The following is a 27,267-nucleotide window of genomic DNA, read 5'->3' on the forward strand; positions in this document are numbered from 1 at the left end:
CCCACTTGAGGAGGCAGTCTATACTTTAGCAGAGCTCGAGCACTGTGCTGGGAGAGGCTGCTCTCTTCAGAACTGGCAGGCAGGAACGTTTAAGTCTGCTGAAGCTGAGTCCACAGCCACCCCTTCCCCCAGGTGCTCAGTCCCAAGGAGATGGGAGTTTTATCTATAAGCCCCTGGCTGGGGCTGCTGCCTTTCTTTCAGAGATGTGCTGCCCAGAGAGGAGGAATCTAGAGAGGCAGTCTGGCTACGGGGACTTTGTGGAGCTATGGTGGGCTCTGCCTGGTTCAAACTTCCTGGCCGCTTTGTTTACACAGTGAGGGGAAAACTGCCTACTCAAGCCTCAGTAATGGCAGACGCCCCTCCCTCCACCAAGCTCGAGTGTCCCAGGTCGACTTCAGACTGCTGTGCTGGCAGTGAGAATTTCAAGCCAGTGGATCTTAGCTTGCTGGGCTCCGTGGGGGTGGAATATACTGAGCTAGACCACTTGCCTCCCTGGCTTCAGCCCCCTTTCCAGGGGAGTGAACAGTTATGTCTCACTGGCATTCCAGGTGCTGGAGGGAATCTCCTGGTCTGCTGGTTGCAAAGACTGTGGGAAAAACATAGTATCTGGGCCAGAGTGCACCATTCCTCACGGCACAGTCCCTCAAGGCTTCCCTTGGTTAGGGGAGGGAGTTCCCCGACCCATTGTGCTTCCTGGATGAGGCAGCGCCCCACCCTGCTTTGGCTCGCCCTCCATGGGCTGCACCCACTGTCTAACCAGTCCCAGTGAGATGAGCCAGGTACCTCAGTTGGAAATGCAGAAATTACCCACCTTCTGCATTGATTTCACTGGGAGCTGCAGACCAGAGCTGTCCTATTCAGTCATCTTGCCAACCACCCTGAGATGTTGAATTTTATCAAATGCTTTTTTTATCAGATGCTTTCTCTGCATCTATTAAGGTGATCATGTGGCTTTTGTTCTCTATTCTATTGATGGAATGTTTCATGTTTATTGATTTGCATGCATTGAATCATCATTGCATCCCTGGGATAAATCCCACTTGATCATGGTGTATTATCTTTTTGATGTGATGTTTGATTTGGTTTGCTAGTATTTCGTTGAGGATTTTTGCATCTGTGATCATCAGGGATGTTGGCCTGCAGTTTTGTTTTTTTGTTGAGTCCTTGTCAGGTTTTGGTATCAGGGTAATGCTGACCTTATAGAATGAGTAGGGAGAATTCCCTCCTCTTGAATTTTTTGGCGTAGTTTGAGAAGTGATATTAGTTCTCTGTAAGTTTCATGGAGTTCTGCAGTGAAGCCAGCTGATTCTGGGCATTGTTTTGGTTTTGTTGGGAGACTTTATTACTGATTATACTTTATTACTGATTCAATCCCATTACTCATTACTGGCCTGTTCAGGTTTTCTTATTTCTTCCTGATTCAGTCTTGGTAGGTTGCATGTGTCCTGGGATTTATCCATTTCTTCTGGGTTTTCCAGTTTATTAGCATATAGTTAATAATATTTCTATGGTCACTTCTTCCAATTTTTAGATTTGCTTTAATATGCAAGGACTTTTTCTTGAGGATATATCTATGGTGTTGGTTGGGCAGGGCACTTTGACTTTGATTATGAGTACATTCAGTAGTGTAGTCTGTATAATTTCTTCAGCTATAAACAGCATCAACCATGTCTGTATTTTTCTTAGTGGCTTAGGGTGTAGTTGTTATGGAGGCTGTGGTGAAGTTTTGATGGGCATGGGCACTCCAGGTGGGCTAGTCCTTGTTTTCGAGTGGTGTCATCAGTGGGTGAAGCATGCCTGTCCTTTGGCCCCAGAACAGTGTATTCATTAAGTTACATTACTTTTTTAAAAAAAGTTTATTTTATTCTACAATGTAAAACTTGACCTTTTCTACTTTTCCAATATTTTCAGATCTGGTAGCTCAGCGAGGAGAAAGATTGGAATTATTGATTGACAAAACAGAAAATCTCGTGGATTCTGTAAGTATGGAATCTGATAATATGGAATCTGACGTAAAGTGGAGAAACTATGGATGATGGCTAACATAATTGGGAAATACCTTAAATTCAAAAATTTGGTGTTTTTTTTTTCCTTTCTCATTTCCATTATGTGATTACTTTGTAATAATAAGGATAACAATGAGGCATAGAAAAGAAACATCATCCCCTAATAGCCATTAAGGTAGCTTTGGTTTGGAAAACATATTCAGTATACAGAAACAATTTTCTAAAGCTTTGGATTGAGGCCTATATAATTTAGCACCTCAGCTACATGTACCAGTCTGTTCACTTTACAAATTTGTAAAACATGAAACAAATGTGCAAGCCATTTGTGACCCAGTATGAATCTTGAAAACTGGACAATTCACTTTCTTGCTTACACTGATAGTTTCATCTTGCCTTGTATCAATCAAGAGACATCGATTGGAAAGGGCCAATAAGTCTTAAAGGAGACAGTGTGTCCTTGTGAGCTGCTTGTACTATGGTTCTGTATGTCCTCACATTTTCAATGCAGTTACTGTGGATGAAAGTTTTAAGGAAAGATGACAGATATATGGTGAACAGAAGGAGGGCAGAGATCAGCTACGATTTGGGTCTACACAATTATAAATTTAAATGTACAGTACAGGTTTACACCTTGAAAGAAAACAGTGATTGATTATGTTCGTTGTGACTGACAGCTGGATTGTAGTGGTTAAGAACACAGGCTCTAGTATCAGGTTGCCTGGATTTGAATCCCACCTCTGCTACTTACTAGTTGTGTGACCTTAGGCAAATGACTTAACCTCTTTGTGCCTCAGTCATCATCTTCTGTAAAATGAAGATGTACCCACTTCAGAGCATTTTAAGGATTAAATCAGATAATGCATGTAAAGTGCCTAACACAGTATTTGATACATAGTAAGAGCTATTTAAATGTTCATCATTATTGTTAATTTTACAAGGACATCTATTAGCAGCAGGTTTTAGGATATACAGTCTACTATCAGGTTTTCTAGGAGTTTATAAACAGTTTTTTCATCAAAGCATGTGGTAATTGGAGGAAGGATGCTACCATACAGGAAGTCAAAGCACCTGGGTTCTAGATCTCACTTTGTGACCCATTGCTGGGGAGCAGAGAAAACAGAGAAGTATCTGATTCCAGATCTGCAGACCAATTTCTTTGATACTTCCAGGCTGTCTCTTAGTTATTCTTAATTCTTGAGGATTACCCTGCTTAGCTGGAATGGTCTGTCTTTGACCAATAGTAGTATAATCTGTACTTTCCAAATAAAAGTCTTAATTTTTTTGACTTCATGACTGAAAACAGAAGGTACTAATGAACTAACAGGTATCTCTCTTTATGGTGGAATAACATACATGCAGCAAATTGTATCAAGTGTACTACTTTCAAGTGTATAGCTCAATTATTTTTTATGTATATCTATACCCATGTAACCACCACCCAGATCTAGATAGAAAACATTACCAACACCCCAAAAGGCTGCCTCATACCCCTTCCAGTTAGTAATCCCCAATAGATGTAATTATGTTTCTGACTTATATCACCATAGATAGTGTTTTGCCTGTTCTTAAAATTTATTTGTGTCTGGCCTCTTTCACTCACCGTTATGCCTGTGAAATTCATCCACGTTTTTTATTATAGTAATCACTTATTCTTTTTTGTTGTTTTGTATTATTCCATTATCCAGATCTACCACAATTTGTTTATCTGTTCTTCTCTGCGGGGCTTTATTTCTGGATTCTCTATTTTGTTCCATTGGTCAGTTTGTCTACCTTTATGCCAGTACCACACTGTGTTGATTAGTATAACTTAATACAATTCTTGAAATTAAGTAGTGTAAGTCTTCCAGCTATATTCTTGTTGTCCAATATTGTCCTCACTCTTTTAGGTGCTTTGCATTTCCATATATGTTTTAGAATAAGCTTGTTTTCCATCTCTTAACCCCACAACAATGTGTATCTTTGTGACTGCATTTAATATATAGGTCACTTTAGGGAACATTGGTATCTTGACAATATAGAGTTTTTCGGTCCATGAACATGACATATCTCTGCTTTTGCTCAGGATTTAAAAAATTTTTCTCAGCAGTATTTTTTAGTTTTTGGTGTACAGGTCTTGCACATATTTGTTAAATTTACCCTTGAGAATATCATGCTTTTGTATTGTATAACAAATTTTTAAATTTTGTTTCTAATTCTTTATTGCTAGTATATGGAAATAAAGTTGGTTATTGTATATTGACCTTGTTTGTATTCTGCAACCTTAGAAAAATTCATTTACCAGTTCTGGTTACTGTTTTGTACATTCCTGCCTTTTACTTTCCTTGCCTTATTCTGGCTAGAACCCTCTACACAATACTGAATACAAGTGATAACAGTGAACATCCTTGCCTATTGACCATCTTGTGGGGAAAAATTCAATACTTTTTGAAAAAAATAAATTCAGTGTTAAGTTTGTGGTTAACTGTAGATTTTTTGTAGGTACCCTTTAATAGGTGGAAGAATTCCCTTTAATTCCTCATTTGAGAGTTGTATTCATGATTTTATCAAATGCTTTTTCTCCATTTATCGAGATCTTTGGTTTTTCTCCTTTATTCAGTTAGTATGGCAAATTACATTGATTTTTCAGTGTTAAACCAACTTTGCATTCCTGCAAGGTCATGACTTATTACCCTTCTTATATAACACTTTATTGGATTTGCTATTGTTTTGTTCAGGAATTTGGCATCTATGTTTCTAAGAGTTAGTGGTCTGTAATTTATTTTTCTCTTTAGGTTTTGGTATCAGGAATATGCTGGCCTCATTAAACAAGTTGGGAAATCTTACCTCTCTATCTTCTGAGTTTGGGTACTATTGGTATTATCTGTCTTAGATATTTGGAAGAATTTACTAGTAAAGCAGACTGGGCCTCGAGTTTTCTTCGTTGGAAAATCTAAAATCTTCCATCTTACTGTTTGTTTCCTATTTGTCCCATCTAGTCTTTGTTCCCTTTTTTTCTGCCTTCCATTGGATTTAGTACATTTGTTATTCCATTATGTCTCCTTTGTCAGTTTATTAGCTATAGCTCCATTTTGTCATTTTCTGATTGCTTTAGGGTTTACAGTATGTCTTTGATTTATAATCTCCCTTAAAGTGGCATTTTTCCACTTCATGAATAGATAAGAACCTTATAATAGTATACTTCTAGCTGTTTCTTCTTGGCCTTTATGCTATTGTTGACATATTTTTATTTACACATGTATTAAAAACTTCAGAATACATTGTTGTTGTTTTTGTTTAAAGAGTTGATTATCTTTTAAAGAAGATTTAAATAATAAGGGAAATCTTTTCTATTTACCCATGTAGCTACCATTTCAGTGCTCTTAATTCTTTTGTGTAGGCCAAGTTTCTATCTGATGTTATTTTCTTTCTGCCTGTATGCTTTAATTTAACATATAATCTTCCATTGTAGTTCAAGTGTGTAGGTCTACTGGAAATGAATTCTTTCAGGTTTGGTATGTCTGAGAAGTTTTTATTTCACTTCCTTTTTTTTTGAAAGACATTTTCACTGAGTATAGAATTCTAGGTCAGTGATTTTTTTTTCTTTTAATACTTGATGAACGGTGGTTCATCACTGTCTTTTACATTGTTTCTGACAAGAATTCTGCTGTCATTCTTACATATATAAAGTGTATTTTTTTTTCTTCTGGATGCTTTAAAGATTTTCTCTTTATCATTGGTTTTAAGAAATTTGATTATAATATATATGCCTTGGTATATATTTCTTTATGTTTCTTTGGCTTTGAGTTTGTTGTAGTTTTCATCAAATTATGAAAATGTTTAGCTCTTTCTAGGCTTCCAGTTACATCTGTATTAAGCCACTTGAAGCTGTCCCACAACTCACTGATGCTTTGTTCATTTTTAAGTCTTTTTTCCACTGTGTTTCATTTAGAATAGTTTCTATTGCTGTGTCTTCAAGTTTACTTACCTTTTCTTCTGCAGTTTGCAATCTGCTGTTTCTGTCCTGTGTATGTTTCATCTTTACAAGTTTGTTTTGGATCTTTTTTGTATCTTCCATGTGTCTCCTTAACATGCATACTTTCCTCTACCTTCTTGAGTATATGAAGTATATTTATAATTGAAGTGCTTATTCCACTTACATGAAATGCAAATTTTGATAGAGTTAGGTGTAGGTATCTTGCTTTTTGTTTTTTATTTGCCGCATCCCCATCCTCTTCTTTTTTATTTTGATTAGTCGAGTACTTTTTAAATTTTTTTTTAACCATCTCCATTTGTTTTTTAACACCTCTATTGAGAAATAACTCACAGACCATACACATTGCCCGTTTAAAGGGTACACTTCAGTGGAATTTAGTATATTACATTATTAAAATTGTGGTAAAATATGTATAGCATAAAATTTTGCCATTTTAACCTTTTTAAAGTGCGCAATTCAGTGGTGTTAATTACATCCACAGTGTTGTGCATCCATCACTACTAGCTATTTCCAAAACTTTTTTATCACCCCCTAACAAAAACTCTGTAACCATTAAGTAATAATAACTCCCCATTCCCCTTACTCTCAGCCCCTGGTAACTCTAATCTACTTTCTGTCTCTGTGAATTTGCCTATTCTAGACATGTCATATAAGTGGGATCATACAAAATTTGCCCTTTTGTGTCTGGCTTATTTCACTAAGCATAATGGTTTATTGCTTAAAAAAAAATGCTAAGAATCACCTGAGCCTTCAGTGAGTCTTAATCTTTTTGCTGGTGGAGGGTCTCACCTTGATGTTGATGGCTGCTGACTGATCGATCAGGCTGGTGGTTGCTGAAGGTTGTGGTGGCTGTGGCAATTTCTTAAAATAAGACAACAGTGAAGTTTACCACATTGATTGACTCTTTCACAAAAGATTTCTCTGTAGCATGTGTTGCTGTTTGATAGCAATTTACTGGCAGTAGAACTTCTTTCAAAATTGGAGTCAATCCTCTCAAACCCTGCTACTGCTTTATCAGCTGAGTTGATGTAATTTTCTAAATCTTTTGTTGTCATTTCAACAGTGTTCACAGCATCTTCACCAGGAATAGTTGCCATCTCAAGAAACCACTTTCCTTGCCCATGCATAAGAAACCCTCATTCATTAAAGTTTTATCAAGAAACTGCAGCAGTTCAGTCATGTCTTCAGGCTCCAGTTCTAATTCTAGTTCTCTTCTATTTCTACCACATCTGCAGTTACTCACTCCACTGAAGTCTTGAACCCCTCAAAGTAATTTGTGAGGGTTGTAATCAGCTTCTTCCAAACACCTGTTAATGTTTATATTTTGACTTCCTCCCATGAATCATGAATGTTCTTAATGGCATCTAGAATGGTGAATCCTTTCTAGAAGGTCTTCAATTTACTTTGCCCAGATTCATCAGAGGAATCATTATCTATGGCAGCTATACTAAATGTTTTTCTTAAATAATAAGACTTGAAAGTTGAAATCACTCCTTGATTCATGGGCAGCAGAATGGATGTTGTATTAGCAGGTGTGAACCCCGAAAGTCTGAGACAGGTCTCAGTTGATTTAGAAAGTTTATTTTGCCGAAGTTGAGAGCGCGCACCCGTGACACAGCCTCAGGAGGTCCTGACAACATGTGCCCAAGGTGGTCAAAGCCCAGTTTGGTTTTATTATACATTCTAGGGAGTCATGAGACATCAGTCAACATATGCAAGATGAACATTGGTTCAGCCTGGAAAGGTGGAACAACCCGAAGCGAAGGCGGGAAGGCTCGAAGTGGGGAGGGGGCCTCCAGGTCTTAGATAGATAAGAGACAAATGGTTGTATTCTTTTGAGTTTCTGATGAGCCTCTCCAAAGGAGGCAATCAGATATGCATTTATCTCAGTGAGCAGAGGGGTGACTTTGAATAGAATGGGAGGCAGGTTGGCCATAAGCAGTTCCCAGCTTGACTTTTCCCTTTAGCTTAGTGATTTGGGGGCCCCAAGATTTAGTTTCCTTTCACACAGGCATGAAAACAACATTTATCTCCTCATAAGTCTCCATCAGAGCTCTTGAGTGACTAGGTTCGTTGTCAATGAGCAGTAATACTTTGAAAGGAATCTTTTCTTTTTGAGCAGCAGACCTCCACAGATCTTCTGTACACCACCATCCTGTAAACAGATGTGCTATCTTCCAGGTTTGTTGTTCCATTTCAAGAGCACAGGCAGAGTATATTTAGCATAATTGTTAAGGGCCCTAGATTTTCAGAATGGTAAATTACCATTGGCTTCAACTTAAAGTCATCAGCTGCATTGGTCCCTAATAAGAGTCAGCTTATTCTTTGAAGCTTTGAAGCCAGGCATTGGCTTCTATGAAAGTCCTAGATGGCATCTTCTTCCAAAATAAGGGTGTTTTGTTTACATTGAAAAATCTGTTGTTTAGTATAGCCACCTTTATCAATGATCTTAGCTAGGTCTCCTGGATAACTTACTGTGGCTTCTCTCTCAGCACTTGCTGCTTCACCTTGTACTTTTATGTTATAGAGATGGCTTCTTTCCTTAAACCTCATGAACCAACTTCTGCTAGCTTTAAACTTTTCTTCTGCACCTTCCTCGCCTCTCTCAGCCTTCATAGAGTTGAAGAGTTAGGGCCTTGCTCTGGATTAGGCTTTGGCCTAAGGAAATGTTATAGCTGATTTAATCTTCTATCCAGACCCCTAAAACATTCTCCATATCAGCAGTAAGGCTGTTTTGCTTTCTTATATGTGTGTTCACTGGAGTAGCACTCCTGATTTCCTTCAAGAACTGTTCTTTGCATTCACAATTTGGTTAACTGTTTGTCACAGGACACCTAGCTTTAGGCCCATCTCAGCTTTCAACATGCCTTACTCACTAAGCTTAATTATTTTTATCTTTTGATTTAAAGCAAGGGATGTGTGACTTTTCCTTTCACTTGAATACATAGATGCCATTGTAAGGTTATTAATTGGCCAAATTTCAATATTGTGTCTCGGCAAATAGGGAGGCCTGAGAGGGAGAGAGATAAGAGAATAGCTGGTCAGTGAACAGTTAGAACACACAACATTTATCCGTTAGCTCCGTCATCTTATATAGGCACAGTTTATGGCACCCGAAAACAATCACAATAGTAACATCAAAGGTCACAGATCGTCATAACAGATAGAATGAAAATAAAGAAAAGTTTGAAATGTTATAAGAATTACCAAAACACAGACATGAAGCAACCACATACTGTTAGAAAAATGGTGCTGCCGCATGTTCTCTCTCATAAGTGGGAGTTGAACAATGAGAACACATGGACACAGTGAGGGGAACATCACACACTGGGGCCTGTCGGGTAGTGGGGGCTGGGGGAGGGATAGCATTAGGAGAAATACCTAATGTAGATAACGGGTTGATGGGTACAGCAAACCACCATGTCACGTGTATACCTGTGTAAGAAACCTGCACATTCTGTACATGTATCCTGGAACTTAAAGTATAATAATAATAATAAAAAGAAACAAAAAGTGCAGGCCAAGCAGGAAAAAAAAAAACAAAACAGAAAAATGGTGCTGATAGTCTCATCATGGGGTTTCCACAGACCTTCGATTTGCCAAAAAAAAAAAAAAGCAGCATCCATGAAGTGCGATAATGTGAAGTACTATAAAAGGAGATATGCCTGTAATTCTTTCTGTTGTTCTTTATTGTTTTCTGCAGTTCTGTTTCAGTGTACGATTTTGTTTGCTTCAAACTGAAGAAGTTCTTTTATTGTTTCTTATAATGTTGATCTACTGATGAGAGATTCTCTAAGCTTTTGTCTGAAAATCTGTTTCATCATTTTTTTAAAGAATACTTTCTTTGCATATAGTTTTTTAGTTTTTCACAATGGCAGTTTTTTTTTTTTTTAAAGTCAGTGCTTTAAAAATGCCATTCCATTTTTCTTTGGCTTTCATATGTTCTCGAAGAGATTGTCATCTCTCTTAGTCTTACTTGAAAAATAATGATTCTTACCCCACCTTTGGCTGTTTTTGTTGTTGTTGTTTGTTTTGTTTTTTTAAGACAGAGTCTCTCTCTCTCACCCAGGCTGGAGTGCAGTGGCACGATCACAGCTTACTGTTGCCTCCACCTCCCTGGCTCAAGTGATCCTCCAAGTAGGAGGACCACAGGCATGCGCCATCACACTTAGCTAATTTTTTAAATTTTTCTTAGAGACAGGGGTCTCCCTATGTTGCTCTGGCTGGTCTCAAATGCCCAGGCTCAAGTGATCCTCCCACCTTGGCTTCCCAAAGTGCTGGAAATACAGGCATGAGCCACTACACCTGGCCCCCTTTGGCTGGTTTTAAGAGTGTCTTTTTATATTTGGTTTTTAACTTTTTATATATGGTTATTAGCTTTCTGTGGCTGCTATCACAAATTATCACAAACTTGGTGGCTTAAAACAACAAAAATTTATTTTCTCCCACTACTGGATTTCAGAAGTTCGAAATCAGTTTAACTGGGCTGAAATTAAGGTGTTAGCGGGGCTACACTCCTTCCAGAGGCTCTAGGAGAGGATCTGTTCCATGCCTCTTCCACCTTCAGGTGGCTGCCAGTATTTCTTGGCTTGTGGCTGTATCATTGTAGTCTCTGCCTCCATGTTCACATTACCTTCTCCTTTGCATGTGTGTCAAGCCTCCATCTACTTTCCTCCTATAGAGACATTTGTGATGTCATTTAGGGCTCATATGGATAATCCAGGATACTCTCTTCATCTCAAGATTCTTGACATAATCACATCTGTAAAGACACCTTTTCCAGATAATATCACATATGTCACATTCACAGGGATTAGGACACAGGCATATCTTAGGGCAACATCTAACAATTGTTCTTTATAGGTGAACTTGTTTTAAACAGATGGTTTGTCAGTGTTCAGATGTTGACCTGAGGGTGGTGGAGGAATCTCCATTACAACCTGTTGAATCACACAACTAACTATGTTTGGATTTATTAGTTTCATTCCTCACTGCTTTTTCTCATCTACATCATCTTTCTCTTTCTTGAATTATTTATTGTGAATTAGTCTTTGTTTGTAGTATATCCTCACACATTTTCTTCATATGAGTTTGTGGATGATAATCCCTTCAAGAACAAAAGTGTTATTTTGGTCTCATATTTGAACAATTTTTTGACTGGTGTAGAATTCTAGGATTAAGATCATTTTCTCTCAAAATTCTCTGAATATTGCTGCATTTCAGTGCATGAAGAGTTTAGTCATCTGAGAAGTTCAACAACTATACAGTTTACACGTTTTTTATTTGGGCCAAGTTTGAGGACTGCAACCCAGGAGCATAGATTCAAGTTGCTCTGAATATATGTTCTAATTAGCAGCAGTTACAAGTAGGTTTTTAAAGGAAAAAAGGAGAGGCAGTATCTAATTTGTTTACCAAGAATTTACATTAAAGTAGCATAACCTATTGATTGGCTATACATTGTCCTTTGTATCACAGATTCCAGGAACATGAAGATAATGGTTAAGGCAGCTAGTCAGCAACAAATTGCCTTTAAACAGTTGCCCCCCTGGGCATTGTGTGGGGGGTGTGACTGAAGTCCCCATACTGATGTCTTCTGGGCCTGATAAATTTTATATACCTCACATAGCTCAGGCTGCTCTGAGCTGTTTTTCTTTTCTCATTTCCCCATTTTGATCAAAATTTTTCTCTTCTGAAAGCATTGATGATCAGCATTTTAGATATAAGTTTATCCCATGTCACTGGGGAGGCTTATTCCCAGATATTCTTGTCCCATGTTGGATGGAAAGAGGTAAAAAAGGTACTATGGCTTAAAGAACTTAGTGAGGTCTCAAGGCCAAATTGATTGGCAACACAGAGGGGCAGAGCAACAGGATCTCAGTCAAGCCATCTACTCATGCTGGAGCCATGGCATGAACAACTATACAGTTTACTCAAGTCCACCCTCACTTAATGGCACCAACTGCAAGTTTGGGGATTCCCCAAACCACCCTCAGATTTGATAGTTCATTAGAAGGATTTGTAATACTCTGTGAACACTATTACACTCACAGTTATGGTTTATTACAGGCAAATTATACATAGTAAGACCAGCCAAGGGAAAAAGTACATAGGGTGGAGTTTGGGAAGATACCACATGTAGAGCTTCTGTTGTCCTCTTCCCATGGAGTCAGGAAACGTTGCTCTCTTGGCATCAATGTGTGGCAAAATGTACAGAGCATTGCCTAACAGGGAAGCTTACCCAAGCCTTAGTGTTCAGAGTTTTTATTGGGGATTCATTATGTAGGCATTATTGACTGACTGCCCTCTGGCTTGATCTCAATCTCCAGCTCCACTTGGTGTGATCCAAAGCCTCCTAAATCACATAGTTATTTTTTCTGGAGTGTCTTTTCCCCACCCTAAATCACACTGTTACTATCTAGATTACAGTCTATTAGAAAAATAAATCAAGGCTGTGCATGGTAGCTCATACCTATAATCCTAATACTTATACTTTGGGAGGCCAAAGCTGAAAGATCTCTAAAATCCAGAAGTTCAAGACCAGCCTGGGCAACAAAATGAGACCTTATCTCTACAAAACCAAAAAAAAAAAAGGTGTGATTGGGTACACCTGTAGTCCTAGCTACTTGGGGGGCTGAAGATGGAGAATTGCTTGAACCCAGGAATTCGGAGCTGCAGAGAGCTATGATCACACCACTGCATTCCAGGCTGGGTTACAGAGGGGTGACCTCCCTCTCAAAAAAAAAAAAAATTTTTTTTCTTTTAATTCTTTTTTATTTTTTATTTTTTTTATAAATATATATATTTTTTATTATACTTTAAATTCTAGGGTACATGTGCACAACGTGCAGGTTTGTTACATATGTAAACATGTGCCATGTTGGTGTGCTGCACCCATTAACTCATCATTTACATTAGGTATATCTCCAAATGCTATCCCTTCCCCCTCCCGCCACCCAACAACAGGCCCCAGTGTGTGATGTTCCCCTTCCTGTGTCCAGGTGTTCTCATTGTTCAATTCCCACCTATGAGTGAGAACATGCGGTGTTTGGTTTTTTGTCCTTGCAATAGTTTGCTGAGAATGATGGTTTCCAGCTTCATCCATGTCCCTGCAAAGGACATGAACTCATCCTTTTTTACAGCTGCATAGTATTCCATGGTGTATATGTGCCACATTTTCTGAATCCAGTCTATCATTGATGGACATTTGGGTTGGTTCCAGGTCTTTGCTATTGTGAATAGTGCCACAATAAACATACGTGTGCATGTGTCTTGATAGCAGCATGATTTATAATCCTTTGGGTATATACCAAGTAATGGGATGGCTGGATCAAACGGTATTTCTAGTTCTAGATCCCTGAGGAATCGCCACAGTGTCCTTCACAGTGGTTGAACTAGTTTACAGTCCCACCAACAGTGTAAAAGTGTTCCTGTTTCTCCACATCCTCTCCACTTTTTAATGATCACCATTCTAACGGGTGTGAGATGGTATCTCATTGTGGTTTTGATTTGCATTTCTCTGATGGCCAGTGAGGATGAGCATTTTTGCATGTGTCTGTTGGCTGCATAAATGTCTTCTTTTGAGAAGTGTCTGTTCATATCATTCGCCCACTTTTTGATGGGGTTGTTTTTTTCTTGTAAATTTGTTTGAGTTCTTTGTAGATTCTGGATATTAGTCCTTTGTCAGATGAGTAGATTGCAAAAATTTTCTCCCATTCTGTAGGTTGCCTGTTCACTCTGATGGTAGTTTGTTTTGCTATGTAGAAGCTCTTTAGTTTAATTAGATCCCATTTGTCAATTTTGGCTTTTGTTTCCATTGTTTTTGGTGTTTTAGACATGAAGTCCATGCCCATGCGTATGTACTGAATGGTATTACCTAGGTTTTCTTCTAGGGTTTTTATGGTTTTAGGTCTAACATTTAAGTCTTTAATCCATCTTGAATTAATTTTTGTATAAGGTGTAAGGAAGGGATCCAGTTTCAGCTTTCTACATATGGCTAGCCAGTTTTCCCAGCACCATTTATTAAATAGGGAATCCTTTCCCCATTTCTTGTTGTTGTCAGGTTTGTCAAAGATGACATGGTTGTAGATGTGTGGTATTATTTCTGAGGGCTCTGTTCTGTTCCATTGATCTATATCTCTGTTTTGGTACCAGTACCATGCTGTTTTGGTTACTGTAGCCTTGTAGTATAGTTTGAAGTCAGGTAGCCTGATGTCTCCAGTTTTGTTCTTTTGGCTTAGGATTGACTTGGCAATGCAGGCTGTTTTTTGGCTCCACATGAACTTTAAAGTAGTTTTTTCCAATTCTGTGAAGAAAGTCATTGGTAGCTTGATAGGGATGGCATTGAATCTATAAATTACCTTGGGCAGTATGGCCATTTTCATGATATTGATTCTTCCTATCCATGAGCATGGAATGTTCTTCCATTTGTTTGTGTCCTCTTTTATTTCGTTGAGCAGTAGTTTGTAGTTCTCCTTGAAGAGGTCCTTCACATCCCTTGTAAGTTGGATTCCTAGGTATTTTATTCTCTTTGAAGGAATTGTGAATGGGAGTTCACTCATGATTTGGCTCTCTGTTTGTCTGTTATTGGTGTATAAGAACGTTTGTGATTTTTGTACATTGATTTTGTATTCTGAGACTTTGCTGAAGTTGCTTATCAGCTTAAGGAGATTTTGGGCTGAGACAATGGGGTTTTCTAGATATATAATTATGTCATCTGCAAACAGGGACAATTTGATTTCCTCTTTTCATAATTGAATACCCTTTATTTCTTTCTCTTGCCTAATTGCCCTGGCCAGAACTTCCAACACTATGTTGAATAGGAGTGGTGAGAGAGGGCATCCCTATCTTGTGCCAGTTTTCAAAGGGAATGCTTCCAGTTTTTGCCCATTCAGTATGATATTGGCTGTGGGTTTGTCATAAATAGCTCTTATTATTTTGAAATACGTCCCATCAATACCTAATTTATTGAGAGTTTTTAGCATGAAGGGCTGTTAATTTTGTCAAAGGCCTTTTCTGCATCTATTGAGATAATCATGTGGTTTTTCTCTTTGGTTCTGTTTATATGCTGGATTATGTTTATTGATTTGTGTATGTTGAACCAGCCTTGCATCCCAGGGATGAAGCCCACTTGATCATGGTGGATAAGCTTTTTGATGTGCTGCTGGATTCGATTTGCCAGTATTTTATTGAGGATTTTTGCGTCAGTGTTCATCAGGGATATTGGTCTAAAATTCTCTTTTTGTGTTGTTTCTCTGCCAGGCTTAGGTATCAGGATGATGCTGGCCTCATAAAATGAGTTAGGGAGGATTCCCTCTTTTTCTATTGATTGGAATAGTTTCAGAAGGAATGGTACCAGCTCCTCCTTGTACCTCTGGTAGAATTTGGCTGTGAATCCATCTGGTCCTGGACTTTTTTTGGTTGGTAAGCTATTAATTATTGCCTCAATTTCAGAGCCTATTACTGGTCTATTCAGAGATTCAACTTCTTCCTGGCTTAGTCTTGGGAGGGTATATGTGTCAAGGAATTTATCCATTTCTTCTATATTTTCTAGTTTATTTGTGTAGAGGTTTTTATAGTATTCTCTGATGGTAGTTTGTATTTCTGTGGGATTGGTGGTGATATCCCCTTTTATCATTTTTTATTGCGTCTATTTGATTCTTCTCTCTTCTTTATTAGTCTTGCTAGCAGTCTATCAATTTTGTTGATCTTTTCAAAAAAGCAGCTCCTGGATTCGTTGATTTCTTGAAGGGTTTTTTGTGTCTCTATCTCCTTCAGTTCTGCTCTTACCTGAGTTATTTCTTGCCTTCTGCTAGCTTTTGAATGTGTTTGCTCTTGTTCCTCTAGTTCTTTTAATTGTGATGTTAGGGTGTCAATTTTATATCTTTCCTGCTTTCTCTTGTGGGCATTTAGTGCTTTAAATTTCCCTCTACACACTGCTTTGAATGTGTCCCAGAGATTCTGGTACATTGTGTCTTTGTCCTCGTTGGTTTCAAAGAACATCTTTATTTCTGCCTTCATTTCGTTATGTACCCAGTAGTCATTCAGGAGCAGGTTGTTCAGTTTCCATGTAGCTGAGCGGTTTTGAGTGAGTTTCTTAATCTTGAGTTCTAATTTGATTTCACTGTGGTCTGAGAGACAGTTTGTTATAATTTCTGTTATTTTACATTTGCTGAGGAGTGCTTTGCTTCCAACTATGTGGTCAATTTTGTAATAGGTGTGGTGTGGTGCTGAGAAGAATGTATATTCTATTGATTTGGGGTGGAGAGTTCTGTAGATGTCTGTTAGGTCCGCTTGGTGCAGAGCTGAGTTCAATTCCTGGATATCCTTGTTGACTTTCTGTCTCATTGATCTGTCTAATGTTGACAGAGGGGTGTTAAAGTCTCCCATTATTATTGTGTGGGAGTCTAAGTCTCTTTGTAGGTCACTCAGGACTTGCTTTATGAATCTGGGTGCTCCTGTATTGGGTGCATATATATTTAGGATAGTTAGCTCTTCTTGTTGAATTGATCCCTTTACCATTATGTAATGGCCTTCTTTGTCTCTTTTGATTTTTGTTGGTTTAAAGTCTGTTTTATCAGAGACTAGGATTGCAACCCCTGCCTTTTTTTGTTTTCCATTTGCTTGGTAGATCTTCCTCCATCCCTTTATTTTGAGCCTATGTGTGTCTCTGCATGAGATGGGTTTCCTGAATACAGCACACTGATGAGTCTTTACTCTTTATCCAATTTGCCAGTCTTTGTCTTTTAATTGGAACATTTAGCCCATTTACATTTAAGGTTAATATTGTTATGTGTGAATTTGATCCTGTCATTATGATGTTAGTTGGTTATTTTGCTCGTTAGTTGATGCAGTTTCTTCCTAGCCTTGATGGTCTTTACAATTTGGCATGTTTTTGCCATGGCCGGTACCAGTTGTTCCTTTCCGTGTTTAGTGCTTCCTTCAGGAGTTCTTGTAAGGCACGCAAGGTGGTGACAAAATCTTTCAGCATTTGCTTGTCTGTAAAGGATTTTATTTTTCCTTCACTTATGAAGCTTAGTTTGGCTGGATATGAAATTCTGGGTTGAAAATTCTTTTCTTTAAGAATTTTGGATATTGGCCCCCACTCTCTTCTGGCTTGTAGAGTTCCTGCCGAGAGATCTGCTGTTAGTCTGATGGGCTTCCCTTTGTGGGTAACCCGACCTTTCTGTCTGGCTGCCCTTAACATTTTTTCCTTCATTTCAACTTTGGTGAATCTGACAATTATGTGTCTTGGAGTTGCTCTTCTCGAGGAGTATCTTTGTGGCGTTCTCTGTATTTCCTGAATGTGAATGTTGGCCTGCCTTGCTAGGTTGGGGAAGTTCTCCTGGATAATATCCTGCAGTGTTTTCCAACTTGGTTCCATTCTCCCTGTCACTTTCAGGTACACCAATCAGACGTAGATTTGGTCTTTTCACATAGTCCCATATTTCTTGGAGGCTTTGTTTGTTTCTTTTTATTCTTTTTTCTCTAAACTTCTCTTCTTGCTTCATTTCATTCATTTGATCTTCAATCACGGATACCCTTTCTTCCAATTGTTCGAATCGGCTACTGAAGTTTGTGCATTCGTCACGTAGTTCTTGTGCCATGGTTTGCAGCTCCATCAGGTCATTTAAGGACTTGTCTACATTGGTTATTCTAGTTAGCCATTCGTCTAATCTTTTTTCAAGGTTTTTAGCTTCTTTGTGCTGGGTTCGAACTTTGTCCTTTAGCTCGGAGAAGTTTGATCATCTGAAGCCTTTTCTCAACTCGTCAAAGTCATTCTCTGTCTACCTTTGTTCTGTTGCTGGTGAGGAGCTGCGTTCCTTTGGAGGAGGAGAGGCACTCTGATTTTTAGAATTTTCAGTTTTTCTGCCGGTTTTTTCCCTATCTTCGTGGTTTTATCTACCGTTGGTCTTTGATGATGGTGATGTACAGATGGGGTTTTTGTGTGGATGTCCTTTCTGTTTGTTAGTTTTCCTTCTAACAGTCAGGACCCTCAGCTGCAGGTCTGTTGGAGTTTGCCAGAGGGCCACTCCAGACCCTGTTTGCCTGGGTATCAGCAGCGGAAGCTGCAGAACAGTGAATATTGCTGAACAGCAAATGTTGCTGTCTGATCGTTCCTCTGGAGGTTTTGTCTCAGAGGGGTACCTGGCCGTGTGAGGTGTCAGTCTGCCCCTACTGGGGGTACCACCTAGTTAGGCTACTTGGGAGTCAGGGACCCACTTGAGGAGGCAGTCTGTTTGTTGTCAGATCTCAAACTCCATGCTGGGAGAACCACTACTCTCTTCAAAGCTGTCAGACAGGGACATTTAAGTCTGCAGAGGTTTCTGCTGCCTTTTGTTTGGCTATGCCCTGCCCCCAGAGGTGGAGTCTACAGAGGCAGGCAGGCCTCTTTGAGCTGTGGTGGGCTCCACCCAGTTTGAGCTTCCCAGCAGCTTTGTTTACCTACTCAAGCCTCAGCAATGGCGAGTGCCTCTCCCCCAGCCTCGCTGCCACCTTGCAGTTAGATCTCAGACTGCTGTGCTAGCAATGAGTGTGGCTCTGTGGGTGTGGGACCCTCCGAGCCAGGCGCGGGATATAATCTCCTGGTGTGCCGTTTGCTAAGACCGTTGGAAAAGCGCAGTATTAGGGTGGGAGTGATCCGATTTTCCGGGTGCCATCTGTCACAGCTTCCCTTGGCTAGGAAAGGGAATTCCCTGACCCCTTGCGCTTCCTGCGTGAGGCGATGCTTTGCCCTGCTTCGGCTCACGCTCAGTGGGCTGCACCCACTGTCCTGCACCCACTGTCCGACAAGCCCCAGTGAGATGAACCCGGTATCTCAGTTGGAAATGCAGAAATCACCCGTCTTGTGCGTTGCTCACGCTGGGAGCTGTAGACTGGAGCTGTTCCCATTTGGCCATCTTGGAACAGGAATCAAAAGAAATTTTTTTAAAATCCCATTTATGATAGCATCAAAAAGAGTACAATAGTTAGGAATAAATTTAACCAAGCATGTAATAATGTGCACACTGAAAATTATAAAACATTGATGAAAGAAATTCAAGAAGACACAAATCAATGGAAAGATACCTTATGTTTATGGATTGGAAGAATCAATATTATTAAAATGTTCATACTGCCCAAAGCAATACACAGATTCAACACAATCCCTATTGAAATTCCAATGGCATTTGTCACAGAATAGAAAAAAAATTCTAAAATGTGGATGAAACTAGAAGACATTATATTAAGTGAAATATACTAGACACAGATAGATAAATACTATATGATTTCACTTATATATGGAGTCTAAAGAAAATGTTCAGTTCATAAAAGCAGAGAGTAAAACAGTGGTTGCCAGGGGGTGGGAGACATGGAGAGATGTTGGTCAAAGTGTATGAACTTACAGTTGTAAGATCAATAAGTTCTGGATACCGGACATACAGCATGGCAATTATAGTTAATAATAATGTAATGAATATTTGAAATATGCTATAAGAATAGATCTTAAGCGTTTTCACCACATACCCAAAAAAGTAACTGTGTGAGGTGATGGATATTTTACTTAGCTAGATTGTGGTAATAATTTCACAATGTATACATTTATCAGAGTATCACATTGTATACCTTGAATATATACCATGTTTATTTGCCAATTATACTTCAAGGCAGAAAAAAATAAAATTAGAGTAGAAACAAAAGCTTGGAGGTCTGAAATGTTACTAAAAGTGTAACATTTGCCTTTTTTCAATATTCTTGCCACATGGTGGGTAGGTCCTTTTAGTCTGAAGATTCAAGTCTTTCTTATTTGGGGGATATTTTCTTCAGTTAGTCCCTTGATTATTGATCCTTCTCTTTTGGCTGTATTCTCTCCTGTGACTACTAATAGGTGTGTAAATCAGTACCAGGTACATAATAAGCACATGTTAAATATCTGTTGATCGTATAAATTGATCCTGGATTTGCTTGATCAGTTTTCCGTGTATCTTACATCTTCTTTCATAATTTACAACCTAGACATTTTGCTGTTTTCAGAGCAAATTTTTTGAATTGTTACTGCAGAAGCTGCTTTTGCTCATTCATGTTCTGCTTTTAAAAAATTATGCCATTTTATTAAAATATAGTTTTTGGAATGTTGTCTTATGTTATCTAATTTTTTATGTCCTCTGATGACTTTGTTTAAAATTAGTTCAATTATGTCTTGTATCTGAGGATACTTATTAGAAATTTTTTTATTACTATTGTTCTATCTTGTTTCCCATATTAACTTTGTTCCATTAAGGACTGTTTGCCCCCATTGCTTATTTTGTCTCCTCACTTTAACGCTGTTTCATCTCAAAAGTTCTAGTCAATGTGTATATTCTATTCAACATACATATTTAGCTCTAGATTTAATCAGTTTTGGTATGTGCCTCCAGGTGGCATCCTGTGCACTCTTCATCAAGCGAAACCCAAAGACTGGTGCCCCTGTCAGTTGTTCTACTGCAGAGACTTTGTGGAGTATGTGCTTGGAGATGAATCTATGGTTAAGGGAGTGGATTTTTTAAAACCAATATGTTGAAGTATAATATATATAAGCGCATCACCTGTAAGCATACAACTTGTTGTGTTTTCACAAAGTGAACATACCATGTAGAACCAACATCCAGATTAAGAACTAGAGCACGAACAGTACCCCAGAAGCTCCCTTCTGCCTTCTTTTAGTCACTAATCCTCTCCAAAGGTGCCCACTGTCCTGATTTCTCCACATAGATTAATAAAACATAGCAGGGGCTGAGAGTGGTGGCACACACCTATAGTCCCAGCTACTCAGGAGGCTGAGGTGGGAGGATCGTTTGAGCCCAGGAGGTCAAAGCTGCAGTGAGTCGTAATTGTGCCACTGCACTCCAGCTTGGGCGACAGAGCAAGACCCTGTCTCAAAATACATAATAAAATATAACAGGTATTCTGTTTATGTCAAGTTTCTATTGCTCAAAATGATGTTTGTGAGATTCATCTGTGGTAAATTGTATAAATGTAGTAGTAGATTGTGAATTGTCATTACTGTATTGTATTCCATGTTATGACTCTCCTGTAATTTATGCATTGTACAGTTGATGGGCATTTGGGTGGTTTCCAGTTTAAGGTATGAAAAGTAGTGCTGTCCAAAACATTTTTCTATATGTCTTTTGGTGAATTTGTGCATACATCTGTTGGGTACATACCCAGAGTGGAATTGCTGGATTATTAGGGAGTTTTGTTGGTTGTTTGCCTTTTTGTTTTAAACTTCTTGTGTCCTGGTGGGAATTGTTCAGTAGATACTGAGAAATTGATGATGCAAAAGAAAATGGATAGCAGAAGGAATGAAGTTCTATGGGTTTTGGCCCTCACAAAAGTAAATACATATCTTCCTACAGAAATCAAACAGGTTTTTATGGCTCAAAGCCCCAGAATTATACGGGGCAGACTAGGCGAATGTGCTTGCAGTCAGCTGGCTTTAAAAGAGCCTTTCTTATTGGAAGTATAGAGAGGAAAATTCTTTTGCACTAGCAGGAAGAACCACTTCTGGTGCTCAACATCATGTGCATTGCTGCAGTGGAGAAGAAAAAAGAGGGAAGCCTTTTCATTGGGCTCATACTGCTTGTGATAGGCCTGGCAGAGTCTTGCTTTTGGCAACTATTGAGTATGAATGGCCAGTCTCTACTTGTAAAGAGAGATCATTGGACTTAAACAGAATTAATGGAAGTAAAATGTTCTGCAAATCATTCATGTAGTCAGTGCCAGGGGTTAAACATTTCTCACCTCTTTTCTAGTCTGTCACCTTCAAAACTACCAGCAGAAATCTTGCTCGAGCCATGTGTATGAAGAACCTCAAGCTCACTATTATCATCATCATCGTATCAATTGTAAGTTTTTGTCCTTTTAGTGTATGGCTTTATTTTTCAATCTCTAAGAAATTAGGTACTAGAATTATTTCTCAATGATTAACACTCTGAAATGAGCTACATATGTCTTTTAATAGTGAAACACATGACCAGGAAGTGGCTTTCCTATGAAGTCACTATGAAATATCTCTACTTAAACATCTCCTTCCTACTGAGAATTATTATATATTCTCAATAGGAAGAGACCTATAAAACTGACCTCACAGAAATGTAGTTATTTTAAATAAAGACATTTCTGTTTATATGTAATGGGTTTGTTGTTTTTATTTTTAAATTAATTATGTATTTTTAAAGTTTTAATTTCTAATATGGCAAATGCTGATAATTATAATCCCCCTTAAACAAGAACTCTTTGGAGTCCTCAGTAATTTTTGAGTGTGTAAAGAGGTCCTAAACCACAACTTTAAAAACTATTGCTAACAGGTGGGGGGTGCTTTACCCTGTTCATGGTCAGATAAAGTTGCCTTTCCTCCCCATCCTCCAGTCATGTCCAGAAGCCCAAAATTACCTCCAAGCAGATACCTCTGACCCTGCTTCTCCTCTACCACAGCTTGAGGGTCCTCTGCCTTAGACAGCTGGATTTATCTAAAAGAGAAGATCTGTAGATTTTATACTGGAAGTAATTGTCATGACCTTGAATGGTTCCTTGCTCAGGTTTCTCTTTCTAATATCACATTTTAGGCTCCTGAGCTTAGCTTCTTACTTATTATTTGGTCTGGGAGTTTAGGTTGATTTGTGCAGCTGAATTATTGTTAAATTCAGAATATATTTACTGATTACTTATTACATGCAGAGCACAGCTGTAAATGCAATATCAATCTTTGCCAAAAGGTGTTGTCACCGAACGAGATGTACTTCAGCTTGAAAAATCCTTATATTACAGCTGTGACAAATAGTCAACTTTACATCAAGTTGATAAACTTTACATTTGTGGCATGTGTATGTGTGAGTATGTGTGTATATGTGTGAATATGATGTCAGAAGTTCAGCCTATTCATTAATAAACAGAATCTGCTGTAATCTGCCCCCCAACCCTGGCAATATTTATAGTTCCCTACAAGGCAAAATGCTTTGCTCACTTTTGGAGCAAAGGGCATACAATTCATAAATGCATCCTTTTCCAAGCTTGCAAATAATGAAATCAGTCACTTAAAGATCTCAAAAAGTTGTAATTTAAAGCAAAATAAAGCCAGGCATAGTGGCTTATACCTGTAATCCCAGCACTTTGGGAAGCTGAGGCAGGAGGATCGCTTGAGGCCAAGAGTTTGAAGCCAGCCTGGTCAACATAGTGACACCCTATCTCTACAAAAATAAAAAATAAAATAAATAAATACAATAAAGTGACTAATGCAGTGAACCTAATGTTTAAAATCTATTTTTTGTGATATAATAATGTGAACAAGTAGTGACTATTTTATAATATAATTTAAAATTATAATCTAGAATTTAAAAGCAAACATATCTGTAATAGCACCAGTATTTTTGCAGTGTTACTGACATCATCTGCTTTTCATTGTTTTGGTCATTGTAATTATTGTGTCATTATCCACTGAACAGTTCGTAGCAGTGTTCTTGCTCATAAGTGATATAGATGAAAGCCTTCTACTCAGGCTTTTAAAAGATACTCTTATATTAATCAAAAATAAAATTCATGTGCAAAACCTAAAAATATAATTAATGAAATCATACTTCAGGAGAATTATGGTTATTTGTGATTTTTTTATGACTTGTTAATGACACATCAGTATGAGTTGCTCATTTAGCCTTGATTCTGCCAAGTTACCAGTGAAGAGCAACAACCCCACTCCTTTCTCTCCCACTGAAGGAAACGCTGGAATTCAAGTGGGTGTGAGTTATACCAAAAAGGACAATTTTAACTACACTTCTGTCTTGGAAAATACTTGATTAGTGTGTTCCATTACTACATAACTGCTACTCTAATGGAATCAGAAGTATTTCTTAATAAGGGTCTACTTTCCTATATATATTTTTTAGAATAATATGATTGATTCAAGAAAATAAAATTGCTTTCCTCCTCCCTCCAGGTGTTCATCTATATCATTGTTTCACCTCTCTGTGGTGGATTTACATGGCCAAGCTGTGTGAAGAAATAAGAAAGAAAAAGTTATCATTAACCAAGGATATGAGAGAACAAGGAGTTAAAAGCAATCCATGTGACTCAAGCCTTTCACATACTGACAGATGGTATCTGCCAGTCTCTTCAACCCTCTTCTCACTTTTTAAAATCTTGTTCCATGCCTCCAGGTTTATCTTTGTCTTATCTACCAGTTTATTCCTGTGAACTTCAGATTGAACCATTCATTGCAGCAGTAGCCTTAAAAAGGCTTTTGTTTATTTCTTTGGTTTGTTAACTAGTGTCATCTATTTAGAGAAACATTTTTGTTTTTAATTGCACAAAGCTGTCGCCACTAGTCTTATGAGCTATCTACTAAAACTATGGAGAAACTTTGTATGTGCACACAAAAGTATTCAAGAGACAGTATTGCTAACATCTCATCTTAATGTCTTTTGTTACTGAGAAGTTTTAGGTGCTTCAAAACAATATAAATGGATAATAGTTGTTATTTGGGGAATTGTAATGACGTTGGTGCTGCTTCCTTCTAAGAGCTCAGATAAGTAAAGTATGAAACATTCTTATTTCAGTTAGATGGGGAACATTTTGCTAGCCCATTAGAAGCACACAGAATTATCCTTGTCCTCCTAATATTGACTTTCAGGAATAAAGTTCAGTGTGCTGATCATTCACAATACAGTGGATAGCTTGATATCTTCTGTTTTCCCATTGCAGTTGATTTGAGAAGATGAAGGTTTAAATATTGTTGAAAGTTGCAGTTTTTTAAATGTGTTCCTTTTTCTTCTGTGAATATTTAGGGCAATCGTGTCGCTAATAGAATATGTAGTAGAGGGGGTGGGGAGGTAAATTCCTCTGACTTGCCAAAGAAAAAGAAGGGAACCACAGTGGATATGGTAGCATTTTAGCTGTGCAAAGGGAGGTAGTGTGGGAAAAGTGTTTCCATTCTGGGAAAAGCCCAAACCGAATACGGTCAGCAGTCAACTCCAGGGTTTGGGCTTGACTCCTGTTGAATAATAGTTTGAGCATTCTTTGTGGTTAAATAAATTCTTAAATCTGCCTAATTTTGATGAATTCTTTTGTGAAACTTGAAAGAGAATAGACAGTACGACATATAGAATTAATACAAAACAGTTTAACAACCATTTAACTGCAGTGTAAGAAAATTGGACTGTAATCATATCGCTACTGGCATCTGTTATCTAGTATGCATTTCTGGTGTGTATCTGAAAGGAAGACATTTTCTACCCTAGATCCAATTGCATTTATTTATCAATAAGTGCCATTAAATTGAAATTATATTACATTTTACACTTTCTCAATGAATGAATAAATTAGTCTGTAGAATCTAGCCACCTGTTTAGCCTAGTCATGTGCCTTGAACATATATGTGTCCCATAATCTGGCTCATGGTGTACCTGTTCTTCAAACCTTTCAATTCATACTACCTGATTCATTTATTTGACATAGATCTTAGGCCCACTTGAACTCTTTTCTTGTTTATCTAGCATAGCACAAATGTTTTTCCAGTCTTCTTTATCAGCACTAATGCCTCTTAATTGCATCAGTATTTCCTATTGGAAAATACATCTGTTCCAGAAAAACATTTGGCATTCCTGAATAATTTCCAAATGTTTTTAATCCAAAGAAAAAGGTTTAAAGCTTATTTCCCTTTCTTATACACACCTGAATAAAATGGATGTGCATGTTTTAGGGATCAATTACCTAACTGTTCCTTGGTCTATTCATGTATAAGAATGCTTTTTAAAGCACATGTCTGATTTTAAATGACGCACAAACTGAAGACGTTAATAAAATTTAAGAGTAATACAATGATTTGCTTGTTTTAGAAGTTCTTTCTGGAACCTAATTTCTTCTGATGACGTTGTTACAGAACAAAAGTATTTTACTTATGCCGAAAATATATTAAGAAGTGTTACCTGGAGACTTTCAGTAAAGATCTATAGCATAGTCTCAGGTGTGTAGAATTCCTTCAAAAGACACAAATGAACTTAAAAAATATATAGCCCGTGCTGAAACCAATGAAAGATTCTGAAATGATCACACAGCCTTCACAACTATCATCCTGAGCCCATAATTTAGGCAGAACTGAAAAAGAACCCCAGGGATTTTCATCCAGTTTAGCACAATTCTGAAAAATCTGTCTATCTAAAGTTAAATGACTGGTTCTGAAAGAGACTCAAGGGGAAGGCATAATCGTGGGAGGGAATAATTCATTATAGCAAACAGGGTTACCTAAACAGAAATAAAAGAAAAACAGGCACAAATCAAATATACAAATAGATAGGTCACAACAAAATAATCAGTCACTTGGGACCTCTGAACGTAAGGTGGCTAAAGTCAGGTATAGAATATGTTTTTATACAGGCTGCAGTAACTTAAAAACAGCCTATTTAAGTTCTCCCTAGGCTTTATCCAGATTTCAACTGAAATATGCATTCTCTAACAGACACTTAGAGAAAAATAAAAGATGGTTATTTATTTGGCTATGAATAAAGAAAGAAGTGACACCAGCTATTTCTCTTTACCTCAAACCCTTGGCAAAAAAAAATAGTGTTACAATCCAAAAGTTTCCTTAATAGTGAATGTAGGTGCCTTTAGATAATGGTTTCTTCTTGCTTGACTCTGCTGGTATCTATCTTTTCTGGCCTCAAGATAGACAAAGATACTGGGTTGCTTCCCAGGGTATCTTGATGGAAATGAATGTAACAATAACAGCAGCACCCTAGACTCTACCAAAGTGTTCTACATTAGAAGCAAGTCTATGTCTTGCAATGCTATCTTCTCAAGTATAATAAACAGGGTGGAAGTAGTGGTTGTGGTTGCCATGTATATCAGTGTGAATCCAGTGAAGACAGCAGAGGCAAGACAAGTGTTAGGGAAACAAAGAGTTTAATATAGGATTCAAGGTTACACTAATGTGTGACAAACTGGGAAGTGAAGGTCTGGAAGGCAGTACCAGAAGATCAGAAGAACAGTCCTAGCACTTTCACTTGAGGCAGTGACATAGGCAGACAGGTCGGAGCTTGCTGGAAAACCTAAGAATCCCTGTATGTCTGCTTGCTGATATGGTTTTGCTGTGTCCCCACCTAAATCTCACCTTGAATTGTAATCCCTATAATCCCCACATGTCAAGGGAGGGACCTGGTGGGAGGTGATTGGACCATGGGGGCAGTTTCCTCCATGCTGTTCTCATGATAGTGAGGGAGTTCTCATGAGATCTGATGGTTTTATAAGTGTTCGACAGTTCCTGCGTCACACACTCTCTCTCCTGAT

General features: G+C 38.1%; 1 protein-coding gene across 5 annotated transcripts in view; it reads left to right on the top strand.

Moving 5' to 3' along the window:
• The window catches only part of VAMP7 (vesicle associated membrane protein 7), a 57,034-nt gene extending 31,231 nt beyond the window's left edge, over positions 1-25,803 (top strand). For all 5 annotated transcript variants that reach the window (XM_054472534.2, XM_063660434.1, XM_063660431.1 and 2 more), the window contains 3 exons: positions 1,912-1,979; positions 21,747-21,839; positions 23,924-25,803. In XM_054472534.2, the coding sequence (XP_054328509.1) occupies positions 1,912-1,979; positions 21,747-21,839; positions 23,924-23,992 (230 nt within the window). In that variant the 3' untranslated portion in view covers positions 23,993-25,803. The remainder of the gene's footprint in view (positions 1-1,911; positions 1,980-21,746; positions 21,840-23,923) is intronic.
• Positions 25,804-27,267: the final 1,464 nt, after the last annotated feature.

Source organism: Pongo pygmaeus, chromosome X (genome assembly GCF_028885625.2).
Source record: "Pongo pygmaeus isolate AG05252 chromosome X, NHGRI_mPonPyg2-v2.0_pri, whole genome shotgun sequence".
Lineage (NCBI taxonomy): Eukaryota > Metazoa > Chordata > Mammalia > Primates > Hominidae > Pongo > Pongo pygmaeus.